Source organism: Toxorhynchites rutilus, chromosome 2, assembly GCF_029784135.1.
Source record: "Toxorhynchites rutilus septentrionalis strain SRP chromosome 2, ASM2978413v1, whole genome shotgun sequence".
NCBI classification, from domain to species: Eukaryota; Metazoa; Arthropoda; class Insecta; order Diptera; family Culicidae; genus Toxorhynchites; species Toxorhynchites rutilus.
The window spans coordinates 78,144,091-78,171,103 of record NC_073745.1 but is presented as its reverse complement, the minus strand read 5'-3'; the positions used below and the strand labels follow the sequence as shown (position 1 = coordinate 78,171,103).

General features: G+C 39.1%; 2 protein-coding genes across 14 annotated transcripts in view; both read left to right on the top strand.

Annotated features, from left to right (window-relative positions):
- Window positions 1-6,497, top strand: part of LOC129768129 (sialin-like) — a 41,250-nt gene extending 34,753 nt beyond the window's left edge. For both annotated transcript variants that reach the window (XM_055769568.1, XM_055769567.1), the window contains exon 7: window positions 5,704-6,497. In XM_055769568.1, the coding sequence (XP_055625543.1) occupies window positions 5,704-6,119 (416 nt within the window). In that variant the 3' untranslated portion in view covers window positions 6,120-6,497. The remainder of the gene's footprint in view (window positions 1-5,703) is intronic.
- A 13,385-nt stretch (window positions 6,498-19,882) lies between these two features.
- Window positions 19,883-27,013, top strand: part of LOC129767369 (sialin-like) — a 34,637-nt gene continuing 27,506 nt past the window's right edge. For 2 of the 12 annotated variants that reach the window (XM_055768160.1, XM_055768171.1), the window contains exon 1: window positions 20,125-20,344. The gene's annotated coding sequence lies outside the window, so the exon portion shown is untranslated. The other 10 variants (XM_055768168.1, XM_055768172.1, XM_055768169.1 and 7 more) reach the window with 9 other exon arrangements.

Sequence of the window (27,013 nt, the reverse complement as noted above, 5' to 3'; positions counted from 1 at the left end):
TTAAAGGAGCCGAATTCTTAATTATATTTTTATTACTATACATAAACATTTTCTAAATCTAAGGTAAGTAAGGTAGAAAACCGATTACTCGCGGTCTACTCGAGTTTAGTAGGGTGACATATTTGTTCAGGAAAAGGATGGGATATAAGGAAATTGTTACAATAATGATAATCTCACACACTCAATTCTTAAATATATTCGTATATCTATTGTGTATTTACATTTCAACTTATTCTACTGTTTGTAGCAAGGGGACCAATTGCACGCAAAGGATATAAGGATATAAGGATAATCACACACGAACATCGATAGCTTTAAGGAAAATATAGATTTGGGACATGTAATCAAGGTCTAACCGAGCCAACACATCTCTCGCCGGCACATTGGGCTGTCTTCCTCTAGCCCTGAGGGAGTTTTCTAAATTCGATCTGGCGACAAGATACAACTCGCACGACCAAACAACGTGCTCGATGTCGTGGTAACCGTGGCCACCCCTGTGTAATTGATAAATGACATTTTTATTTAAAACTAGCTGACTCAGCAAACTTCGTCCCGCCTAAAATTTATTTTTCGTTATCAGATCCACGTTTTCTTACTAAGCGCACATTCATGGGTCCAATCGCAGAACTGTTCATTGATTGATCTTCTAATCTACCATTTAAAATTATTTTTTACTATAAAATTTCAGTACTTCTACCAAAACTCGACATTATAATAACAGATTATTTTCAAACACAATTCTCGTGCAAGATTTTTCATCCATATGCAAATAACATGTTTCTCTGTTACATGGGATAAATGTTTGATACATTAAATATTGGGTTGGGGAAAAAGAAATGTCGTATATTGTCAATATATGGCAACACTTAAACATATCTTGTGTTGTACTTATCTCATACTGTACGGCTATTTAAAGACGACAATCGGTGACAATCTACAAGTGTCGTTTTGACAGTGTTGTGATTGTCCTTTTCAGTCTCAAGTTATAGCGCGTCAAAGATGGAGTCCACTAAGCAAGAAATTCGCCATATTTTACGTTTTTACTGCCTGCGAGGTTAAACTGCAACTGCCGATACTGTAACGATTCGCACAACACAGCATTGGTTTGATCGATTTCGTTCTGGTGTAGTGGCTGTCGAAGATACACCCCGTACTGGAAGGCCAATCGTCGTGGAAACCGATAAAATCGTTGAAATCATCCAAGTAGACCGGCATGTGAGCACTCCCTCGATTGGCCAGGAACTGGGTATAGACCATAAAACCGTTTGGAACCATTTGCAGAAGATTGGATTCCAAAAAAAACTGGATGTATGGGAGTTGACGCAAAAAAAATTCTGGATAATGGTAAATATTATAACATATATCGTAAGAACGATACATTTTTCGTAGAGTGACCCCCCTATATAGAAATCAAAGACGTAGTCCTACGTCAAATTATATTTGGTGACATTTTGTGGCGGCGGCCATTTTGGATTTGCGTTTTCCACAAATAAATGTGTTCTACTAATCAAGTCCTTTTATTTGATACCCATATTGATGGAGTTCTGAAAAAATATGTGATCCGCCACTTTGTAGCGACTGCCATCTTAGATTCACATTTTTCATAAATAGCTGTGTTCTACTAGTCAAGCCCTTTCATTTGATACCCATATTGAAGGGGTTTTGGAAAAATCCATATTGATGAGGTTTTGAGAAAATATGTAATCCGCCATTTTGTAGCGGCCGCCATATTGGATTTTCAAGATAGTGAAATACGCAGTTTTATAGTGACTGCAGAGATAAAGCTGTGTTCCAAATTTCAGATCAATCGGTCAACAAGAAAGGGGACAAATTTCTATTAATGTGGGACAGCGCTACAGACATGCTACAAATATTTCAGAGACGAACAAATACGGCTGCCGTTCTGCTACGGCTGAAGGTCTCTTAGATAAAGACAAAAAAATGTTACAAACATACAAACATACAAACAGGGCAAGGTAAATAAAACCATTGAAAAAGAGACTTAGACTATCAATTTGTGGTGAGATAGTTATTTTTTTTGTGAAATTCACGAAAAAAATCAACTTTTACTTAGGGTATCCGTCTTTACCACCCTTCCCCTACTTATTTACATTTAACTCATAACATATAACTCATTTAGATGATTTTACTGCGATATCATAACGATATTTTAGGCTCTCGGTGTAAGCATTATCTAGCGTAATCAATACATCCAAAAAATATATTATGAAATAAAGTATTTTCATTTCATAATATTGGAAATAAAAACATTTTATGTTGATATGAAATATACTAAGGTCTCATTTGTTTGCTTGAAAAACGCTCTGTAATTGTACTGTCCTAAGCAAGAAACCCAGCTAACCATCATACAGAATATTACTTGATCAAATACATTAGACACAAAACACAACAAACAAATATTTAGTTGAATTGAATATTCTCGTCAAAATTTTTCCATGTTTGATGTTTTTGACATTATTCGTCATTGTTGATAATTGAAGGGCGACAAACAAAGTAGTATTTGTATCAAACGAACGAACTTGGTGACTTGGTGAACACACTATGTATTTTCTGCAATCCACTCAATTTCGGTAACAAATGAAACTTTTTGACTGATAGAATACAGTACAATGGTTTTATTGTAGAGAAATATTCTAATTAAACAGATAATGTACTAAAAACTAGAAAATAAAATAAGTAAAAAAAAACTTTTTAAATTAAACGGGTTAATGGTGATTAAACATAATAACGTACTAAAAGCTAGAAAATAATTAGGCAAGTAGCAGTTAGCAGTTATCACACCTCCCCTTCATTAGTCTAGGGCATTGATAAGAATAAAGGGTGTGTCACATCAAATTGCATCACGGAAAAAACGCTGTAGAAATTTAATTTTTAGGAATTATATCTTCAGCTTTGGTTTTATAATCAGATAAGAGTGTATAGATCACGTTGGTCATGCTTCACTGTCAATTTTTCGTAAATTTGGAAAAATGTCGTCGAACGAAAAAGAGCGTCGTGAATTAATCTTGTACACTCATTTCGAGAATCCGGAGTTGTCACATCGGGACATCGGTAAGATGCTGGGAATCGTCCAATCCACGGTCAGCAGAGTACTAAAACGATACTTCGAGAACCTAACCATCGACCGGAAGGTGAAGAACGGCAAAAATGGATGCTCCGTCAGTGAAAAAGATCACAAGCGCGTAGTTAAGCAGTTTAGACGTGATCCGAGGAGTTCGGTCCGGGATGTCACCAATAAGCTGAATTTGTCAAGTTCATTCGTCCAGCGGACCAAGCAGCGGGAGGGTCTGCGTACATACAAGGTTCAGAAGGCTCCTAACCGCGACGAAAGGCAAAACATGGTGGGAAAGACGCGAGCCCGGGAGCTGTACACCGAAATGCTGACGAAGCCGCATTGCCTGGTAATGGACGACGAAACCTACGTCAAAGCGGACTTTCTTCAGCTGCCGGGCCTGTTGTTCTTCTCCGCAGAGGACAAATTCAGCGTTCCGGAGGAGATTCGCAAGCAGAAACTATCCAAGTTTGCCAAAAAGTACATGGTGTGGCAAGCGATCTGCTCTTGCGGAAAGCGGAGCGCCCCCTTCGTGATGACCGGCACGGTAAACGGGCAGGTTTACCTTAAGGAGTGCCTACAGAAGCGCTTTCTACCACTATTGAAGCAGCACGAGGGCCCGACCATCTTCTAGCCGGATCTCGCTTCGTGCCACTATTCAAAGGACGTGTTGGAGTGGTACGAAGCCAACGGGGTCACCTTCGTGCCAAAGGAAATGAACCCGCCCAACGCGCCGGAGCTACGCCCAATAGAGAAATATTGGGCGATTATGAAGCAGGCCCTCCGGAAGAACCCAGAAGTTGTCAAATCGGAGGCGGACTTCAAGAGAAAATGGATTTCTGTTCAAAAAAAACTACAACCTGACGTTGTACAGAACCTTATGGACGGGGTAAAGAGGAAGGTGCGAGCAAACGGGCTTGGGCTCGAAGTATGATTAAAAAGAAAATGCCAAAAGTTGTCTAATAGTTTTTATTTTACTGTCTAAAATTTTCAAAAGGATCGGTCTACTGGGCGAATTTCTACAGCATTTTTTCCGTGATGCAATTTGATGTGACACACCCCTTAAAATAAAATCGTGGGGCACGTTGGATTTCCATTATCCACAATTAGCGACTTCATCATATGTCCCACGATTTTATTTTATTTTCTAGCTTTTAGTACATTTTTTTTTCTTTTTGTTTTATCTGTATTATAGCGACTTTCAACTCATTTGGCTGGTTCGTCACTTTTACTTCCATTTTTGGAAGAATGTCGGGAGTGAGAATTGAACTCGTGACCTTTAGCGTGAGAGGCATGGATGTTACCACTACGCCAGATCGCCTCCTCGAGTACATTATTATGTTTAATCACCATTAAACCGTTTAATTTAAAAAGTTTGTTTTTACTTATTTTATTTATCGTTCCGATCGTACGATGACTCTCAGCCACAATAACAAAATCTGAAACTGAAATTGAATATCTGGATCCTGACTCTAAGTCTGAACTTAAATCTGGAATCGGAATCTGAATTATCTGAAATCTGATTCTGGAATCTGAATTGCGGCATATCAATCTAAAGTTCGAATTCAGAATCTGGTATTTATTTACCAGTATTTAGAACTAAAAACCTGCGAAATAAATATTCAATTTCCGTGAAAACAAAAGTTTTCATTCTGTAAAAACTAAAAATCAAAAGATTTCAGATGATCATCTGAAACTTTGATCCTAAATCATCAATCAACTCTCAGAATTTCAACAAAATTCAATGTTGCATAGTTGGCACAAGCATTCCACATTACCTGAAAAATTACCATTAGATACTCTTCTAAGAATAAAATAACGATACATCAATTGGAGTAAGACCGACAGCGTTCTTCCACCAACCGTCATTAGTCAGTTACCGGATTACAGTGCGATAATTAGTTGATACTTCAACAAATCTTCAATTTATATGAAAAATGGGAAAAAAAACATCACAAACATTCTTAAAAACAATAGCTTTTAAGGGATTTCAAAAGGTCATCAGTGCATCTCAATATAAGTATATTAAAATATCGAACTGAAAACGGACTTTGTTCTTAAAATTATTTCCTATAATTTCTATGTAGTATTATTATCCAGCGGAAATTTGTTTTTTTTAAATGTATGTACTATTGAGTCAAAACAATTTCTATAGGACTAGTGTCAACCCTTTCGACACTTATCATTCATTAACAATTCACTCAATCGACACTATTCCTTACACAATCATAAGCGGAAAGATAAACCATTTCAATGTTGCAATGGTCACTCTTTAATGGCATCATGAAAGCGTTCCATCATCGCTGCTGTTCGAGTTCGCTGTTGCAAAGTATCATAGAAAAAAAATCCACGGCTGCAAAATTCCGCAAGCAATCATAATAAGCGATCCCCGTTCGCCGGCTAAAAATAGCAACCGTGCGACAAGCCGTGGCGCGAGGCTTTAATTATCTTGCAAGAAATCCGTCACCAGGCGAGAAACATGGCCACATCATAGCGCCTAGGACTGGTTAATGCCGTCTGCGTTTATTATTACCAAACATGATCTTATAATTGGTCCGAACGATGTTAGCTGCAGCATACACGATCGCACATTTGCTGGTGAAAATCAACTGATTTTACTTTAATTACAGCTCACATAATCCCCGGTCTGTTCCTCGTTGGCCTCATCTACGCTGGGTTCGATCCGTACGTGTGCGTCGCCATAATCACTCTCTCGCTGGGCTTCAATGGCGCCTCCACGATGACCAACCTGCAGAACTCACAAGACCTGGCACCTAACTTTGCCGGTACCCTGTATGGCATCATCAACTTTGTCGGAACCACCGCTGGATTCATCTCGCCCATGCTGGTGGCACATTTCACTGCCGAGCAGAGCACCATGCAAGAGTGGCAATACGTCTTCGCGATCGGTGCGGCGGCCTACATCGTTCCGGCCCTGGTATTCATCCTGTTCGGCTCCGGCATGGTGCAGAAGTGGAACGAACCTGAGCAGTCGAACGAGCCTTCGAAGAAAGCTATCGCTGAGCGACAGGCGGCGGCCTGGTGATGCTCTCCTCGCCCCGGAATGGTCCAGTCCTGTGGCGAATAGCAAACACTGTCGACAGAGCATCTTTCCTAGCGATCTTTTGTAAATATATCTGAGTTATGTTATTAGGAAATATAGATCTAATCCGATCTCATTTCCAATGATAGTCAACTACCTATTAAGTGAGCAAACGAGAAGTATTATTAGCGTAGGTTAGAGAGATATAAATAACATTAATTGGTATATAATTTTTCTATATACAAATATATATAAATTCTGTAATTGAGTAAAGCAGGTGTAGATAGCGCTTCGTTTATGTAACATGTAAGTTTATGCTCTTATTGCAGCAGCAGCAGCAGCAACAGCTACAATAATGATAATAAAATATATCAATCGAAACTGTTTCTCATTAATATTGATTCGCAATTCACCTGCAGTGTTTGAGAAATACGACCTGACGGAATATGATTGCAGCATGATAGTTTTCCTATGACGATTGTAAATATCATGTGATCGTATCCAGCCTTTGCGTCGATCCCAGCGTTTCTTCCGAATTGCAACCTCATGCGCGGGCTATTTCGAATTATAACATGGTAAATCTGATTCTGCGATGTCAGGCTATAATTGAATCCAATAATACGAGAAAAAAATCCAGCGAATCAGGGAAACCAAAGTGATAACCAAGATAATGGAGCGGTTTTTTTTATTTCCATCGGAGAAGGTCGGAATGCGCTTGTTTTACAAATTACTTTCAATAGAAATCCACAGAACTCCCCTCGATGTGAAGTTTCCGGAATACCCGGTGATTGCTGTAACAATTTGAACATTGTTTGGCTTTCGTGTTAGTTATCCGGTTAAACACCTAAGGCTTGTGGATAGCATAGAAAAAAACGGGTTTTTTCCTCAACTCGGAACGTGTTTTCTTCACAACAACTATATATCCCAAGAACTATTGTTTTCTTTTATCTTGAATTTTAGTATTATACGTCTCTACTGGGTCAGCCTTATTCTTGATTTATGGGAGTAGCCCAGAAGTAGAACCTTTTACCTGTCTAGCCTAATGGGAAAAGTTAACTATGTGTTTGGGAGCACGATAAGAAGTCTTCGGAGTAACGTTATATCCTCGATGACCATCATAAAGCGAATCTCAGTCATTCTGTTTTAGGATGTTTAATTATAAAATGGTGAGCAATGATATCAATTTTATAAATCTCACAGTCATTAGCAAAAGGACAAATATACCACAGCAAGTAACCAACAACATCAATTAAAATGTACTGTTGGCCTCGTCTCACTCGTCTCAAGTCAAAATGTCTGGATTCAAAATGTTATTTTGAAATTCCTTTATTTTACATTTAAAACTAGCTGATCACGTGCACTTTGTCCCGCCCTAAATTGATTTTTGACGTAGGACTACGTCTTACATTAAGGGTGCCAAATCAGAAAACAGGTCACGTTTTTATGAAATAAACTTAACGTTAATAACTATTTTTGCTGCGGACGGATTTTAACGATTTGCATACCAATTGAATCGGAAGATTTCTAAGATTTGTTTGATATGATATACATTACAATCCCATATTCTGTATATGGTTTAAATTGATACACATTGGAAGCAATCCCATTTCTCCATACATTTGTTCTGTTCATGTTTGTGCTTCCCCGAACAGAGATGTCAATATAGGGTAGCTTATGCAGCCGCTAGAATAGAAGTAACGAAGGGGGATAGCGAAAAGAGAATATTTGCGAAGTAAACGAACACCCTTGCATAGAATGTAAGCTGTCGCTAGCGACATATGACCAATTAGTGTATTGTTCTTGCAAAGAAAAGAAAGAATCGTTGCTTCTCCAAATGATTCTACAAAACCACGCAAGCCATTAAACCTTTTCAGGGTCCTCGGAACTTTTTACTAAAGAGTTATTTATGAAAGTTCGACGTATTCGCAAATAATATCCGAAATGATAAACTGACGAATTAAAAAAAAAATTGCGTAGTCCTACGTCCTAAGCGGTCGTGTCTCGGATACAACCCCTCGTTTTTTTTTTAAATGAATTCTTTCGAACATTCAGGTTTTCCTTTTGCTATAAATTTCATAGTTCGTCCATCAAAACTCGTCGTTGTAATGTAATTTAATTTATTATAAATTATTTTCAGACACGATTTTCGTTCAAGATGCTTGATTCACTTGCAAATAACATGTTTCTCCGTTACATGGAATACATGTTTGATGCAGAAAAGTTAATTTTCATTTATAATTTTTATTTTCAAAACGCGTTATTCCACGTCAAAATTCATTGCTATTTTCGCTTCACACCAACACACACGAAGCTTAATTCCGCAAACACGAAATTCATCGGACTAACAACGAGGTGATGTGTACCGGTATGTTTCTTCGGTTTTACAACAGATGGCGTAACTCGATTATTATTCCTGTGAATCAAATTTCCAGACATTCGTTGGGAAGCTACTGTCATTACGCGTCTTTTTCAGTATATGTCAAACAGTTGAAGCGTATACAACATAGTTTTTTTGCCATTTCGAATGTGTCGAATTTCGCACCAACGAGAGTGTTTTTACGGGGAGTGTTACTTCATTACTTCAATATGAGGAAAAAAGCCGCGGAAAGTCATAGCATTTTGGTGGAAATTTATGGTGACCATGCCCCAACTGAGCGAACGTGTCAAACGTGGCTTGCACGGTTGAAAAGTGGTAATTTTAACTCGGAAGACGAAGAACGTTCCGGACCGCCAAAAATGTTTGAACATGATAAATTGGAGGCTTTACTCGATCAAGATCCGTCACAAACGTAACAAGAACTTGCACATACACTTGGAGTAGCTCAGCAAACCATATCCGATCGTTTAAAAGCAATGGGAATGATCTGACAGATAGGATATTCGGTACCGTATGAATTGAAGCCACGAGACGTCGAACGCCGTTTTTTCACGTGCGAACAACTACTCCAACGGCATAAAAAAGGGTTGTTTGCATCGAATCGTTATTGGCGATGAAAAGTGGGTCCATTACGACAATCCTCAATGTCGGGCAAGGTAGGGATACCCCGGCTATGCATCAACATCGGAGGCCCTGCGGAATATTCACGGCCAGAAGGTTATGCTGTCTATTTGGTGGAACCAACTGGTTGTGGTGTACTATGAGCTGCTAAAACCAAATGAAACCATTACGGGGGACCTCTACCGATGACAATTGATGCGTTTGAGCCGTACACTGAATCAAAGACACGATAAAGTAATTTTGCAGCGCGAAAATGCTCGGCTACCGTCCGATTACTACCTTTTTCGATCGATGCAACATGGCTTGGTTGACCAACACTTCTCCAATTTTGATGAAGTCAAAAATTGGATCGATTTGTTGTTAGCCGACAAACCGGCCGATTATTTCCGCAAAGGGATGAATTGCCAGAAAGATGAGAAAATTTGTGACTAGCGATGGGCAATACTTTGAATATTAAATTTGTTTTTGCAGAATAAAACATTAATTTTTGAAAAAAAAAACCAAGAAATTTACCGGTACTCCTATTAGAACATATGGGGTTTATTTTAGAAGTGCGTTGTTCCATCTGAAAATCCAACTTCACTTTCGAACAAAGATCGATTTTGTTAGCGCAAACATCAAATGGACTTACAACGCCTATCACGATGTTATTGTACAACACAGTTCTAGAAAGAAACAAACGTTTGGGTTGAACCTGATGTCACCATCCAATTTCGTAACAATTCCGCTGTCAATCTAGTGAATGTGATGGTGTAAATATAGCTTGTGACCTATTTTGTAAAGACCAAACTTACAAAACTGCTTCTTCTAAGTTTACGACCACCAATTCGACAAATGAAAGCCTTGACCTTGAAAGGGATCCAATGTTTGTGAAATTGGTCAGGTGATTTTGGTGAGGTTTGGCCATGTCTTATATTTTATACATCTTAACATCGACGAGGTCTCAAAACACAAAAGCTCGAAGGCAACTATTAACCCATTAACGACCGAGCTATAAAAAAAATTTTTTTTGGCGAGAGCCATTGGTGTAATTTTGATTATTGACGCTAAAGAAACCCCAATGTTCAAGAATTATTTTTTTCCCATCTTCCATTTCCCGGGAAACAACTGTTCGAAAAATCGAACATTGGCCGAAACCCGCACTTTTTATTTGCAAGTACAAACATACTGCAAACTGAAAGTCGCTTCAATTAGCAAATATACGGTATTCATGAATGCATCAATTTTACATTCCGGGACGAACAAGCACAGGAGGGTGGAGGTCTCTAAGTATAAACTTAAATTAATCCACCTAAGGTGAATTGTGACATTTTTTCTTTCATGTAGTTTTAACTTACTACTGGCAGGTTTTTCCATTCAAACGAAAGCATTTGCTGTTATTTTTATTGTTAGCCTTGGAGAAATGTTTATGTTTAAGAATCATTTCTTCCCAATTATCCTTTTCCCGAAAAATCGAACATTTTCCAAAATCTGCAAAGTACCAAAATTATGCAAAAAAAAAAGGCATTGAGGATTGGGTGGTTATTATTCGGTCCGGCGGGAGGATATTCACACCGGCAATCTCATTAGAATCCTCGTTACACGTACTGATCATTTTCTCCAGTACCTGCACACGCGAACACACGGGCCGTAATCACTTAAAGTATTACGGACAAAAAATCGTACAGATTTTCAATAATATTTGCTAAATTATTCGATATTTGCAAACATTCACAATTGAAAATGCAAAAAGAAATGAAAACCTTCCGTCTTCGAAAGTAAACGAACCAAAATGCGCTGCGGAGGTTAGATGTGTTGGTATTGGTTCAGCAGAGAAAAATGTTGGTTATGGCCAACGTTCGATTTTTCGAACACTCGATTTTCCCGGCTGTTATTTTCTTTTAGGAGGCTCAATCAAATGATTTCTGCCCTATATCGCAATGTATCTTCTTTTATCAAAGTAATACTGTAGAAAAGTTAACATATTTTTGTATTTTATTGGGTTTTTAATTGAAATTGAAAACACCTTCCAAACATACTTGCTTTAAATCGAATTTATTGCCCAATGAATTTATACAAAAATGAATGAACTGGATAGTAAGTGGTAGCTAATAAATTAAGCTATCCTTTGGTGCAAAAACATTACCATATGGTTGTCTTCTAAAAACATGAAAAATGATCTAAGTTGCTGTTCGATTTTTCGAACGCTTGGCCTAAAATGGGTTAGGGTATCGCTGGAAAGCAAAAGGTTTCCCCTGCCCTACCCTATCGGTTCCGCCGCGGTCCCTGCATTGTATAATAGCGTCACACAAAAAATTAGACTTTCCGGATAAGCCCTGTATTAAAGAGCCGTGGAAATCGAAGTAAAATTGTAAAAAATATGAAACTTATTATTGAGAGTTAAAAATCGCTTCTCGCCATTTATTTTTTAAAGATCATTTCGTGTGAGTGTCTACCCTTTTGGTGATCCATACGTGAAGTCCAATTTTGAGTTAGTTTTTCACGTTAACAATTACCTCCTAACAGAAACATTGTTCTCATCCTCTTCTTTTTTTATTTATTCATTTCGTCAAACAAATGTAGACTACACACTTATACACTAATGTTACAATGTTTTCTTAGGTTAAATATTATTTTTGCGGTACATGTTTCTTTTTAGCTGTTTTTTATTCATTGTTGTGTCAATTATTTCGCAGTGCTGATTGTATATACGCATCATGCGATTGATAGGGGCGTTATTTGCATAATTTGTTCTGGATGTTTTGGTTAGAAACAAATTTCGCGTTCTTAGTTGACGCCCAGGTACATAGAAATTTAGTTTTTCTAGTAATTCAGCTGACTGTACTCGTTGCGAAATTAGGTCATTAACAAAAGAAAGCATTGCAAATTCACGGCGTTCTTTTAGTGTTTGGATGTTTATGAGCATGCAACGTGCTTCATATGAAGGAAGTGGAAATGAGGTCCAGTTGAGTTTACGAAGTGCAAATAGAAGAAACTGTTTCTGGACTGACTCAATGCGTTCTTCATGTACGACCATATACGGGTTCCAAACGATGTTACAGTATTCCAGAATAGGCCTTACATATGTAATATATAAAAGCTTTATTGTGTATGGGTCCTGGAAGTTATGTGAGAAGCGTTTGACAAAACTTAACACACTATTCGCCTTATTTATTACAGAGTTGTAGTGTTCTATGAATGTGAGTTTACAGTCCAGGACGACGCCTAGATCTCTAACTATTTCACATTTTTCTACATTTTGATTTCCAAGACATATTACAATATTTGGTACATGTTTTTTTCTGCTAAATGTTATAGAGTTGCACTTTTTCACATTCAGTGTTAGTAGATTTTTATCACACCAAGTATGGAATACATGTATTTCGTTTCGAAATGCTTCGATGTCGTTTTCATTTCCAATTTCCGCGAAAAGCTTCATGTCGCCGGCATACACAAGTACATTGATACGCTTGAGAACGAAGGAGATGTCATTAACGTACAGAATGAAAAGAAGAGGACCAAGATGAGAGCCTTGTGGGACTCCCGATGTGACTTTTACTGGATTTGAAAGAGAATTTTGAAAATGAACAATTTGTTCACGGTTTGTTAGGTAAGAATTGAGCCAGTTTAGGAGTCTTTGTTCTATTCCTATTTTCTGCAATTTGAAGAGTAGTAATGGAATGTCGATGCGGTCAAATGCTTTACTGAAGTCAGTGTAAAGAGTTTCTACGTGTTTGCCATTTTCCATTGCATTCAAAATAAAAGTCACAAAAGCCAACAGATTAGTTGCAGTTGAACGGCCTTTGAAGAAGCCATGTTGCATACACGTAATTCTATTCTTTACTTGTTGGAAGACTTTTTCGTTGACTATTGCTTCGAATAGTTTAGGAATGCAAGAGATAATGGCAATTCCACGATAATTACGTACGTCAGATTTAGCGCCTGATTTAAAGATAGGTACCAAAAAAGATTGTTTCCATTTTTCTGGGAATATTCCAGTTTGTAGTGACATATTGAAAATGCAATGTAAGGGAAGGGTGAGTTCCTCAGCCAGGTTCTTTAGGAATATAGGTGCTATTCCGTCAGGTCCTGGTCCTTTCGTTCCGTCTAATTTTTTTAGTGCATGGCATATTTCCTGTTGTGAAAGATAGTTCACCGATATGTCATTTGGATAATCCGGTAAAAATGAAAAGTAGTTCCGATCGCGATTTTCTTCGGAAAATGTGGTATATACTTCCTGAAAGAAATTTGCAAAGAGATTACAAATTTCGTTCGAAGAATTCCTCACATCCTCATCGAGATGCATCTGCGATGGGAAGTTTTTTTTTTTTTTATCTGTATTATAGTGATTTTCAACTCATTTGGCTGGTTCGTCACTTTTTACTTCCATTTTTGGAAGAATGTCGGGAGTGAGAATTGAACTCGTGACCTTTAGCGTGAGAGGCATGGATGTTACCACTACGCCAGATCGCCTCCTGCGATGGGAAGTTATTGCTTTTGAGCTTAGACTTTACGTAATTAAAGAATTTCTTCGGGCATGATTTGACTTCAGTTTCGACCTTTCTATTGTACTCTTCGTGTGCACTTTTAATTGCAAAATTTAATTTTTGGGAAATATTTTGATATTCAAGCAAATTTTGATGACTTTTGTCTATTTTGTATTTTTTATGTGCTTTTTGTTTTTTATTCTTTAGATTTCTTATTTGAACGTTAAACCAAATAGGATATTTGCTGGTTGAATTTCTTCGTCTTCTTTTCTTCGGCACAAATTCTGATATTATGTTATTCAGAATTTCGTGAAGAATATGTACAGTTAACGCGTATTCTACTTTGGGAAACCTGAGAAAGTAACCGAGAAAATTCTTTTACAGCCAATCGAATCGACAATATATTCTTATTAATTATTTCTCGCGCCTACTTTGTATCGAACTCCAACCACAACGGTGGAAAATGTAACATCATATTTTCCGTTACCATTCGCGAGTAATCATTTTAAAATTTTGATCACGACGGCGGAGAGTTATTTGTGGGAAATCTGAGAAGGTAACCGAGAGAACTCCTTCAAACTAATCGTATCCGCGATATATATTTTGCAGGTACCCTTTAAAGAACTCCAATCGCTACGGCGGAATAATACATTAACATCTACATAGACACACCAACTGAAAATACAGATCAAACACTCACAATTATCAAAATAATATAGAAACTTGCTACTTCCATGATTTAAATCTGGATCAATTCTGAATGAATGAATAAATGAATGTTTGGGGGACTTCGAAATCGAGGGCGTTACATTGGAAGTACAATATTCAGCAAAAGAAGCAATCACACAAAAGTTGCATGTATTTGTATTTGGAGAAATATGGTCCAACGATTCGAACTGAACCAAAAAGATGCATTGGCAGTTTATGTGTGGCTTATGGCTGTTCATCAGACGAAATACAGCAATTTAACTTATAAACGTATCCATATCCAAAAATTTGCTCCATCGCTAAAACAATTTCTCGATAGAACAAAACAAATACATTTTTAGCAGAGCACTGAGTATGATAATCCGCAAGGGTGACAATAGGACTATCGTTGATTTAGTGATCATTTGTTTTTAGTTGCATCTGAATCAATTCTGAATGAGCTTGAGCTTGAGCTTGGGTAGACTGTACACTTCGTAGTTGCTCTCCGTGATTGACCTGAACCAACCAAATTGCACAAAGAACACACAGAATGACGCTTGGGACTAGCAAATCATTCTCGTTGTGCAATTTTTGGTGATTCGAGATTTAAATGGTCAATAACGACGCCGGACACGTCCTTACAGTCACCAGGGGAAGGGAAGGAATGTTAGTATGATAATCGCCGCCCGAAGGCCAGAAGGGTCGCCTCTATAGCGTGGCTCCCTAGCGATTATCATGGAAGGGATAGTTGTTAGTGGGAAGAGGTACACAGGATTCACTGTGGTAAGTGATATGATTATGTGAACTATTAAACAATTGACGAAACAAAATTCCAAAGATCTTATGAGTCAGAACACGCGTGAAAACTCAAACCCAATAAATGCAGCGATATATTCCATTTTAGACACGCGTATTCTACATCGAACTCTAATTGCGATGGTGGAGATTTAACTTTGGGAAACCTGAGAAAGTAACCGAGAAAATTCTTTTACAGCCAATCGAATCGACAATACATTCTTATTAATTATTTATCGCGCCTACTTTGTATCGAACTCCAACCACAACGGTGGAAAATGTAACATCATATTTTCCGTTACCATTCGCGAGTAATCATTTTAAAATTTTGATCACGACGGCGGAGAGTTATTTGTGGGAAATCTGAGAAGGTAATCGAGAGAACTCCTTCAAACTAATCGTATCCGCGATATATATTTTGCAGGTACCCTTTAAAGAACTCCAATCGCTACGGCGGAATAATACATTAACATCTACATAGACACACCAACTGAAAATACAGATCAAACACTCACAATTATCAAAATAATATAGAAACTTGCTACTTCCATGATTTAAATCTGGATCAATTCTGAATGAATGAATAAATGAATGTTTGGGGGACTTCGAAATCGAGGGCGTTACATTGGAAGTACAATATTCAGCAAAAGAAGCAATCACACAAAAGTTGCAAAATACATAATACATTGCTTGTATTGTGATGTGATTTGTATTCCATTTCCAATAGACAAAATATCTGTTGCATCAAATCAGTCTACATAATTTTTGCGTTCACTCATCCTTTCTCACAACACCCATTTCACGTTTGAGAAATTGTTGAGTAAACATCGTTTGCCAATGCGCGTAAGGCGGGAATTCCTTCCTAAGATTCATTGCACCTCCAATAAATTGCCGAAAGACGTGGTCTTACGCTGGTCGCACTTGATTGAAAAATCACAAAAACAAATGTATTTGGTCGCAGTATAATATGGATAGAAAACATTAAAATAAACTCTTTCGCTTGAATGTAACATTCAATTCCAAGGGGAACTGGCAGATTATTTTTCAGCAACGATAACATTTTTCCAGATACTTCTCGATACTCGAACCACCTGTTAATTGCACTTGATTGAAAAATCACAAAACCAAATGTATTTGGTCGCAGTATTATATGGATAGAAAACATTGAAATAAACTCTTTCGCTTGAATGTATTTTTCAATTCCAAGGGGAACTGGCAGATTATTTTTCAGCAACGATTAGTTCTTTCCGGAATCTTCTCGATGATGGATGGCAAACAAACGAAAAGAGTTCCGCGCGTGTATGTGTGTGTGTGGCGGCTACTCCGATGTCTCAAGCGGAACCGTTTTTCGATGCTGATACTTTCTTGGTCGCCTTCTCTTCCCCTCCTGATGGATCGGCTTTCCTGCGCTCCCTCACAGTTGCAAACAAACTGAATGCGTTTCAGGTTAGGTCAGGCCAGGTCACTCGATCCCTCGCCGTTCAGCTCGTCCAGCAACGATGTTGTCCAGTTGGTGTCCTCACGAAAAATGAATGCGTTTCACCACCAGAATATCGCTTAAGTATGCTTTTTGTCCGTGATTGAATCGAGAGAAGTTGTGGTTTACGATGGCAATTTGGAAGGCAAACTAGAGGCGAATGAACTCTCTGAGTTTGAAACTTTCAGCGACTGAGCAGTAATCGATTGAAAATTATATGATTTTCGCGATGTGAAACATTTTCCGTTGCGCGCGCATCCAGTATTGGATACGAAAATATCCTACTGATGGGAAGAACAATCTTCAGAAACTTTCCTGTTAATTGCACTTGATTGAAAAATCACAAAACCAAATGTATTTGGTCGCAGTATTATATGGATAGAAAACATTAAAATAAACGCTTTCGCTTGAATGTATTTTTCAATTCCAAGGGGAACTGGCAGATTATTATTTCAGGAACGATGACATCTTTCCGGAATCTTCTCGATGCTGGATGGCAAACAAACGAAAAGAGTTCCGCGCGTGTATGTGTGCGTGGGGCGGCTGCTCCGATGACTAAGGCGGAACCGTTTTTCGATGCTGATTCTCTTGGTCGCCTTTTCAGTGGCATCACTCTCCAGGCTCTTGGTGACACCGTTCATCAGCGCTTTCAGTTAGTTCAATTATTCAATTATAACTGAGTGGATTTCTGTTGTTCTTGTTTTTAAAGGGACTTTAACCCAAAGGTTTTTCGTCCCTGCTCTGAGTGGATTTCCGAGCGGCGCTCGCTTATATACCGATTGGTGATTCCAATAGCCTGTTTTGAAAGCAGTTTTAAGGCTATTGAGTTTTAAGGTTTTTGGATCAAAAAGTAACAATTATATAACGCGTAGACACTTTATTGACGTAGGACTACGTCTTACACTAAGGGTGCCAAATCAGAAAACAGGTCACGTTTTTATGAAATAAAGTTAACGTTGATAACTATTTTCGCTGCGAACGGATTTTAACGATTTGCATACCAATCGAATCGGAAATTTTCTAAGATTTGTTTGATATGCTGATATGATATACATATATGATATACATAAACTCCACGCTTGCATAGTATGTAAGCAATGGCTAGCGTATAAGTATTGTTTCTCCTCTGAGGAAAGTTCTCAGAATCTTTCTGTGCCCGAAACAAAAATGGTCGCTCATTCTGCTCGTTTTGTGTTTTATGTTTCCCCTCAAGGTGTGAACGCTAGCGAATATTTCACATGAAGTGTGTTTCGATGTTTCATTTTTATCGCTGCAACCAGAGATGCCAATCTTCCTGATTTTTCAGAATTTCCCAGATTTTTGAACACGTTCCCTGATATCCTGACAAACAGTCAATTTTGCCTGATTTTTCTGAAATGATCCTGATTTATCCTGATTTTGTACATTTTACTTTATTATAATGAAAATTATGTGTATCCTTTTTTGTTTATTATCCATAAACTCAGAAGCGATTCGCTTTTTCGAAAACCCTATCGACATTTATTAAAGCTTGAAGTTGGTGTGAAAGAAAGTTACTCTATCAGATTAGCACGCCCAAAGGCAGTTTCAAACCGTTATATATTGAATGAAAATAATTACTTCTTGTGTTTTGAATACTTAAAACACGTAATTCTAATTCATACTTTACAAGTTTGTATGTGTATGCGCATCTCTATCGCATTGGGCTCGCAGCAAACAATCTTTGTGATTGTGGCGATGGCTACCACGACATCGAGCATGTTGTCTGGTCGTGTATCCGGTTCCATGCTGCTCGCTCTCAGCTTTCTAGAGCACTGAGAGCACAAGGCAGACAATCGGATATCCCCGTCCGGGATATCTTAGGTAGCCGGGATCCTGATCTTCTGCTTCATCTATACCTGTTCCTCAGAAACGCCGATGTCAACGTTTAATGATGTTTCCTTCGTTGTGTCCCCGTTTCATATCCCTCCTATCCGATCGATAAACTTTTACTTAGTCGCGGCAATACATACACACACTCTTTACAGATGCACGGGCCGAAGGTTATGCAGTCCACTGATCATTCAACAAGAGCCAAAGGTTGTACCGCTCATGACAACTCTACACGAGCTGATGATTGCGCCGGCTAGTGACCATTCTATCCTGGATTCCTCGAGTCGAGAAAGACGCACTACGCTAGATATGGGGTACAGACTAGGGGGGCGTTGCTGATTAATGGTCAGCTGCATCCTAATAGGAAGTATCCCGTGTCGGGCACACGTACAGAGCATCGAAGACTGCAACATACCAATTATGAGAACACTTGTAATACTAACCTCGAGCCAACCGCGAGTAATCGGTTACATATTACTAACATAGTTGTAAGACAAAAATTGTCAAAATATTGGACTCCCGGCCCCGTCAGGCTAAGGCCACATGTGCCTTAATAAAAAATATATTTTGGGAAAAAAAAAAACTTTGTATGTACATTTCCTAATATTCCACAGAAACTCATCATCATTAGCATAATATTTCGAAACTGATCTCGAAGCTGAATTTATTCATTAGTCTCGATACTCCAATTCGAGCTTCTACTAATCAAACAGTCGATAAATTCCCACAACTACTGCTCGCAACAAACTAAAGAAACTTCCAGAATTAGTCAATGTGATAGCCTTCGTGTTCCATCAAAGCAACGCCAAACTTCATATCTATTTTTAACAACATGACAATTTATTTTGGAGTCTGACTGGAATGTGCTATCCCACCAGCTGGACTAACTAACACCTTCAGATTATCACAGGTTAGGGTCCCTGTAAAATTCTCTCAAGCACACGACACTATGGACAGCATAGAAATATCTTTCATTTATGTATAAAACAGTTTTCGACGAGAATGTAAAAATATTCTTGGAGGATAACATTTCTAGGCTGTGTGAAAATGGCGAAAGATGCGCTGGTGTTTCCAAAAACTTTCCGGTCAAAACAATATGCTATCCTTATTTCTCCTGATTTTTATTTTCATTTTCATACACCCCGGTATAGAAATGAAAGACGTAGTCCTACGTCAAACACCCGTTAGAAGCAGTGCTGGTCCAGCCGAAAGTATCACCACGCGACGGTACCACGAAAGTTCGCGCCAGATAATTTGCACATCGTGAACATCGGCTTCCCGATTCAATCTGAGTGGATTCGAAAACGCCTAAATGTCATCAACATTCATGCCAGCGCAAAGACATTGCCCCGTTACACCGGTTGGCAGTGATTCACTTTTGAACAGTTAGTCAAATGCGGAATGTTGCTTCAATCCTAAAAAACAACATTATGTATTTCGATCGAATATTTTTTGTTTTGAGAACGCAATAGAACGAATCGAATCTAAATCATTATCACCAACAAAGTTTCACGTGAGTTTGCCAAAACCAAAAACATAAACAACAGCGCAAATCACTCATTTTCGCGATCTTCGCGATGCTGATCAGTACTCACATATAACAACCAGCGGCTAGGTCAGGTAAGAACCGTTCAAATTGTTTACCACACAACCAATCACCGGTTGCGGTGTTGATATCGCGGGCTCGTTACAACTAGCCCTCGATAATCCTATGGAGCAGCGCAGTACAATTCGATCAGCAGACGCGCGTGAACGCGTTTGAACTTTTCGCAAGAACTTCACTTTAGGTCTTGCTTAAGTCTCTCCCTCTGTCTCTTTTACTGTCTCACTCTGAAAGTGGAGTTTCCGTTGGAACAGGAAGATAACAGTGCGACAGGGACACGCGAGTTCGCAATGCGATGAAGTTCGCTGTCCATCAGCGAACCCGCTAGGTGTGTGTGAAGTAGTGTTGTAGGTGAGAACATTTCGCCGCTACAAGTGGCAAGGCAAGTCTAGATCAGATTGTTGTCCGCGCCGCACATACGATGTCGCGGCGATAAATTTACGATACCAACGCATATGTAGTGTGAAAAATCGGAATAATTTATGAATCGCTGTAAACAATCGGGTTTTGCGTTCACACGCTTTTGATGGAAGGCTGGAATGTGTTATTGTCCCGGTAGTGAAAAATAACAGATCATTTGTACGCTGCGACTAAAGTCGTCAGACTAGTTCCGATCACATCTGATCGAGCAATAAGGAAGAAGTAGTTCAAATCTGTTGTGAAACTGACCGGGTTCGTTTCTGTTTTGCTGGTGTTACTGGAATGTAAGGAACATTGATGTAGCAAATTTCACCAGCTACTTTCTCGTGCAAAAGTGGTTCAAGAGTTGAGCGTCAACTTGATGATTGTTCAAATCAAACCAAAATTGGTGTACATGTGATGAATTGTTCTCAACGTGCTCCCCTAATTTGAGGGAATCGGAATTCGGAACCAAAAACATTGCCCTACAAAGGAACGCAAGTACTGTTAATCAAGAAAAGTGTGAAAGGTGCTCAAGTGTACAGTTTCATAATTACTGAATGGCCTTCGATCGATATTCTCTGATACTTTAGCTTTGGAGATATGGTGCTTGTGTGATAACCGCTGGTCATATGAATTTCGAAGAATTATTCTGAAACACTTACGTTCCTTTATAATATAAAGAAGATAGTTCCAATAAGCAGTAGTTCCACTTGAGATTGCGAAAAGGTTATTCACAACTTGAGCCAGTTTCAGCTCTGATTCTCTATCAATTCGGGGTACTATTCATTCCGGGATGTATTTCTACAGTGTATGTGAGCCAAAGTGTTTCAGCATTCCACGACAACAAATCACGTAATTTACGATTGGAATAGCCAAGTGAACGATAATAAAGTTGTCACCGTTCGAAATCAAAATAGATTTAAAACAGATCCAATTGCAAATCATTCTATCCAAATTAGCATTTCGTACGGTATTCAGATAAAAAGAAGCTAATGACGTAGAAACATTGGTTATCTTGTTGAATGATGCTAATCATTCAACAGTAAATCAAGCGTGAAATTGGTGTGAATGTGATTCGGTTATCGAAAATAGGCGAATGAATTCAATATGATCATATTAAGTGTTTTAGGAACATATACAGTTGTGTAGCTTCCGTGGCCATGCTAACTCTAGTTTTGGTTCGGGTTCAAGCCGACAAAAATCCAAGCTCATCCATGAAATTTGTTCCAAGTAGCAGTGGTGCAAGGGTTGCTCGATAAAAAGAACGAAAGGGTTACAAAGCAGTATCCGTCATCATAAATCACTTAATTATTTTCCAAAACATTCTCCATGAAGAACGATACACTTCTGCATTCGTTCTGAGCAGCTTTGGAAGCACTCGTGCCACTCCAAGAGAGACTTTTGAATACATCGATCGCGTTTCAAGCGTCGAAGAACATTAACCACATTGTTTATTTTCTATGCGCGTGAAGAAGGAAAAATAATTGGGAGTCATCGAACGACCCATCAAATCGATGTTGATGAAAATGATTCTTTTGTTCCTTTCCCTCACTTTCCAGAATATTTCTAGCAAAAACCTATCTGAATTGATGATTCTAGGTTGCTTTTATGGCCTGTCCGGTTTTGCTCCAAAATTTTGCACGGATAAATTTTGTTGAATTTGGCTGTTCCAAAAAAAAAATCATACACTCGATTGTTGTTAAATTTCAGGCACATATCCTATGGGCTCCATGGTTCGTCGTCTGTCACGTATATACATCTTTTGAAACACCTAAACTGAACACTTTCAACATTTAAAAAACTATGGATGGGTTATACCGCAAGGTACACGTAAGACTGCCGTTGACTTATTAATCATTTTCGTTTCTTCAATTAGGCAAGCCGCAAATTGAGACGCATATAGCGCGAGTAACTTGGCGCGATATAGCGCCTGTTTTTGTGGCTAATGAAAACAGATAGAACGGCGCAACTTGGCCAGATGACGCGAGATGGTGGAGCGCTCGTGAGACACGACTCGCGCGACGCTGTGGCTGAACCACAGTTTCTCGTGCTGGTCATGCCGGTTGTCGTAGTTGTGTTGGTGAACAATCATATAGCGCCGTGGGTTTGACACTGTATGGCTGTACTGGTCGGGTGATTGTGTTAGTAAATAAATATATCGCGCAACTCTGTGTTAATCAGTCATTGTATGCGAGTGGCATGTTATTTACACCAAACTGCGACTCAATATGCGCTTCACCACGCTACGTTTGTGGCACGTATGAGTCGTGTTGTTAGTCTCGCGTTCGCTTACGAGCGCTATACGCTTCTCAATTTGCGCCTAGCCTTAGCAATAATCGCACCTCGGACGTTCAGCTAATAGTTATCAACATTTAGCCTAATCATCAAACGGTATGCGTAGAAGTTCGGTGAGCTGGCGACATGAAGGGATATCTTCCAATGCAGTCTTGAATAATCGAGCTAAAGCGTTACATTTGTACCCGCTTTTGTAGACCGTGTTAGCAAAACGAATTCCGGAGTGTAAAAATGCTTGGGGTATAAACACATTCCGATTTTCAAAAACACAAGCGATTGCAAAAGTACCCGCAGTTTTCATCTATTTTGCAATTCCGATTTCCATCAGTTCCATGGTTTTGAAGTCTGTGTTAGGGAAACATCCATTCATTCCAGCGATCGTACCTCAATCGTTGCGCAATCATAACTGAGTGGATTTCCGAGCGGCACTCGCTTATATACCGATTTATGTGATTTCAATAGCCAGTTTTGAAAGCAATTTTAGGGCTATTGAAACAAGTTTTTGGATCAAAAACTAACGAGCATATAACGCGTAAACATTTTATCTTTCGAATGAAGTGTTTATCATATCATTTCGTTTGATTGTTTAGGAGGTATTAACACTCAAAATCGGGTTGCTCCGGCGTAACGCTTTCGTTATCGAAACTGTGAACTTACCAGTATAAAAAAGAAAGACGTAGTCCTTCTGATGCCCATAAAGGTCTCAGTTTCACGGTACATCACACATTCTCTTAACATATTAACCCTTTCGCTACGAGTGTCGTCTATAGACGACATCCGCGCGATGAGCTGTTTGTACGAGTGTCGTCTATAGACGACATCAGGGTGATACTGCACATCGATCACACGAGCGCGATATGCATACTTTTCGGCGCAATGCTCCGTTCAGCGGTAGCACTCCGACGGAGCACACTCCCGTAGTGAAAGGGTTAAGGACCGTCCAAGAGTTTTATCGTGTTTCGCGTTCCACCTGTTACGGATGGATCACGAAATAACCCGTAAGTATTTACATCAACAGCCAATGAATTATACTTGATGGTTGAATCCGCGGTCTGCTAAGAGTCTAACAATCCCTACCGATGGCTCGTATTCGTCTTATCCACACCGAAAGAAACGATATCATTCGTGGAATTCGATCAAATGAAGCTATGAAACTGTATAAATGCACGAACGCAAAATAAAAACAGCTCAGTCTTAAGGCGCGTCCACATTATGCCGAATGATGCCGATCGCCTGTGCCAGGAGGCATATTCGATTCGTAATGTAATGTGGACGCCACATCGGGTGCACGAAGCCGAAGCCCCATCGGATGTGCGAAGCCGTCACGAACACACGAAGCACAATGTCGTCAACGCTAATTTACTTCGTTTTGTGTTGGTTCGACTTTCTCGAACCGGACCCACTTGTTTCGGGTTGGGTTCGGTTTGTTTCGAGTCGGTTTTCGGCACGTCAGCAAGCCCGAGCGCTACGTTCACATTTAGTCGGCTTTACCGGGCGGCCAAGGCCGCTCGACGTAATGTGGACGTGCCTTAGAGAGAGCCCCCAATCCGTGCAGTCCCAGGCATATGTCTTGTAGATTTATTTGCTGTCCTTAATGTGTTAATATCAACTCAAGCACTACAGACTTTACTCTCTGAAACAACAGACGATTTCGGGCGTCTTTCGCGAAATTCGTTCGTGCTCGTTCGAGGTGTTTATCGTTTTGTCTCGAATTCCGAACAATATCAAATTTTGAACACTTCATTTTTAAATTTAAATTTACTGAACTTTAATGTTGTTCAGCCTGCTGAAAACTATGACATTCTATGAGGTATAGACTTCATTTTAACATCATTTTCAGGTATCGATACTGCCTATAATTTATAATACTGAGCATTTGCAAAAAAAAAAGAATTACTGTAAAAACCAGTGATAAAATGTTTGCGTTCCGTAAAAACAAGCATCGCAAATTTTTCAATTTTTGTAGTTGTTTTAACTATTTTGTTTGCTATTTTCATATTAAGCACTTTAGTGATGAGCGCAAAAAAATCCATTCCCCATTCGAAATCAAAGTGTTCCAATATGAAAAGAATTTTCAAAATTTTCGGTTTTTTTTCTCTATTATAGTGACTTTCAACACATTTCGGTTGGTTCGTCACTTTTACTTCCATTTTTGGAAAAATGTCGGGAATGAGAATTAACTCGTGATCTCTGCTTGAGAAGTATGGATGTTACAACTAAGATCACCTCCACCACATTGCTTTTCGGTATTCCTTTCAATACTACGTTGAAATAGGTAATTATATTTTTTATTCATCGACAATTTTGGTTACCCTATTGTTGATGACATAAAAATGAGCGCTCTATCATATGTAACAACTACTATGTAAGTCTAGTGAATCAAGCTCTAAATGCTAAACTTAAATGCATCTCCTGGACCATTGTGCAATCGCTAGAGTGAACAATTCTAGTTATAATGAAAAAGTGTGGAAAAAATTATCCACTACAGAACGAAGAATCATTGAGAGAGAAAAGTATCTGAGATTGGTTCCTGCAAATAGCATAACAAAACGATCATAATATTGGAACAATTTCATGGTTCTTCTATGTTCCGTATTGTGTCCTTTTAAGTCACATCTTCATCAACTTGTTCAACGCAGGTGCTACCGTCGAACACATGTAGGGGAACCGCGGGTAATACGGACAGTGGGGGTAATAAGGACAGGTAGTTGATTTGTATAGTTACCCCCACTATATGTCCATATTACCCGCATCGAAAAAAATGTTGTACTTTTAGGTCTGTTTTAATTTCAGTAAAAAAAAACATTGAAAAACACTTTCTTGTAAAATATTTGGCCAATTAGGTAGAGAAACAGTATATTGAATTGCAAGAAACTGCATCAAAGTTTTGGGAAAGATGAGTTTCCAAAGGTATAATTGAAGTTCTTCTTAACATGTCCGTTTTACTCCCACCTCCCCTACTAAATAATTGAATTGACATCCGGTGTGCACAGTCTAACAACTCCGAATCCGAACAACCAATAATTATTGCTGAGCACGCGAACCTGCCAGCATCGCGTTGAACCCTCTACTCTTTCAATTGTTATTCGCGGCACGCAACCGTAATGTATCGGTTATCGTTCTATTTCTGCTTCAAATCTCAACAGAATTTGTTTGCAAACCTTGGGAGTTGAGTGTGCCTTTTAAACATTCCAAGAAACGGTGGCCCATTTGAGTTGACGCGCGAAGATATTGAGCTTCAGCGAAACGCGCGCACGCTTACAATTGAACTCACCTCGACGCGCATTGGTGTGGTTTCATTAAACCAAGTCGATAATAACTTTGCATCTAGCAGTATTTATTCACAATTAATCAGACACGCGAAAGCACCGGTCCGATGCCGCCCACCTTTGTGCTGAAAACACAATTGATGCCCATTTGTGGTATATCCAATGACTGGAAGCGATTACATTGATAAATGTGCGGTGCTAAACACCATACCACAGAACATTCTAGACGGTTCGTCTATGATGTTCTACTTGTGTAATGCAATTCCATCAATGGTTACATAAACATGGAAGCCTAATGGTCTTGGGAATGTTTATACTAGAAGCGTGGATCAATACCTACGTTAAACTATCTCTAGGGTTAATTGGCTCAGTTTGCTGGATCCGTAGCGGATATTGTGAAACCTGTGCATCATCGTAATGTGCGTTCGGCCGAAAATATTGCTGCTGTTGCTGCCAGTGTGGAGGATGACCCGAATGTTTCGATTCCACGGCGTGTTCAGCAATTGGGCTTGTCAAATACATCATTGTGGCGAATTTTGCATTTGGACTTGCACCTACATCCATATAAAGTCCAACTGGTACAAAAATTAGAGCGTGGTGACCATGGAATGCGTCGGGCTTACGTCGATTGGGTGAACGAACAACAGCAGCCAAATGCTGAATTTTCGCATCAAATTTTCTTCAGCGATGAGGCACATTTCGAGCTCGGTGGCTATGTGAACACCCAAAATTTCCGTATATGGGGCTCAGAAAATCCACACGCGATTGTTGAGAGGCCAATGCATCCGCCAAAAGTCACTGTTTGGTGCGCATTATGGTCTGGTGGCGTCATCGGGCCGTATTTCTTTGAAAATGAGGACGGCGAGACGGAAACTGTGAATGGTGAGTGCTATAGCCGCATGTTAACCGATTTTTTTTGCCACAAATTGAAGATATGGATACGGATGACATGTGGTTTCAGCAGGACGGCGCCACGTGCCACACAACACGACCGAACATGGCCATATTGCGAACGAAATTTGAGAGACGCATAATTTCGCGTTTTGGTGATGCC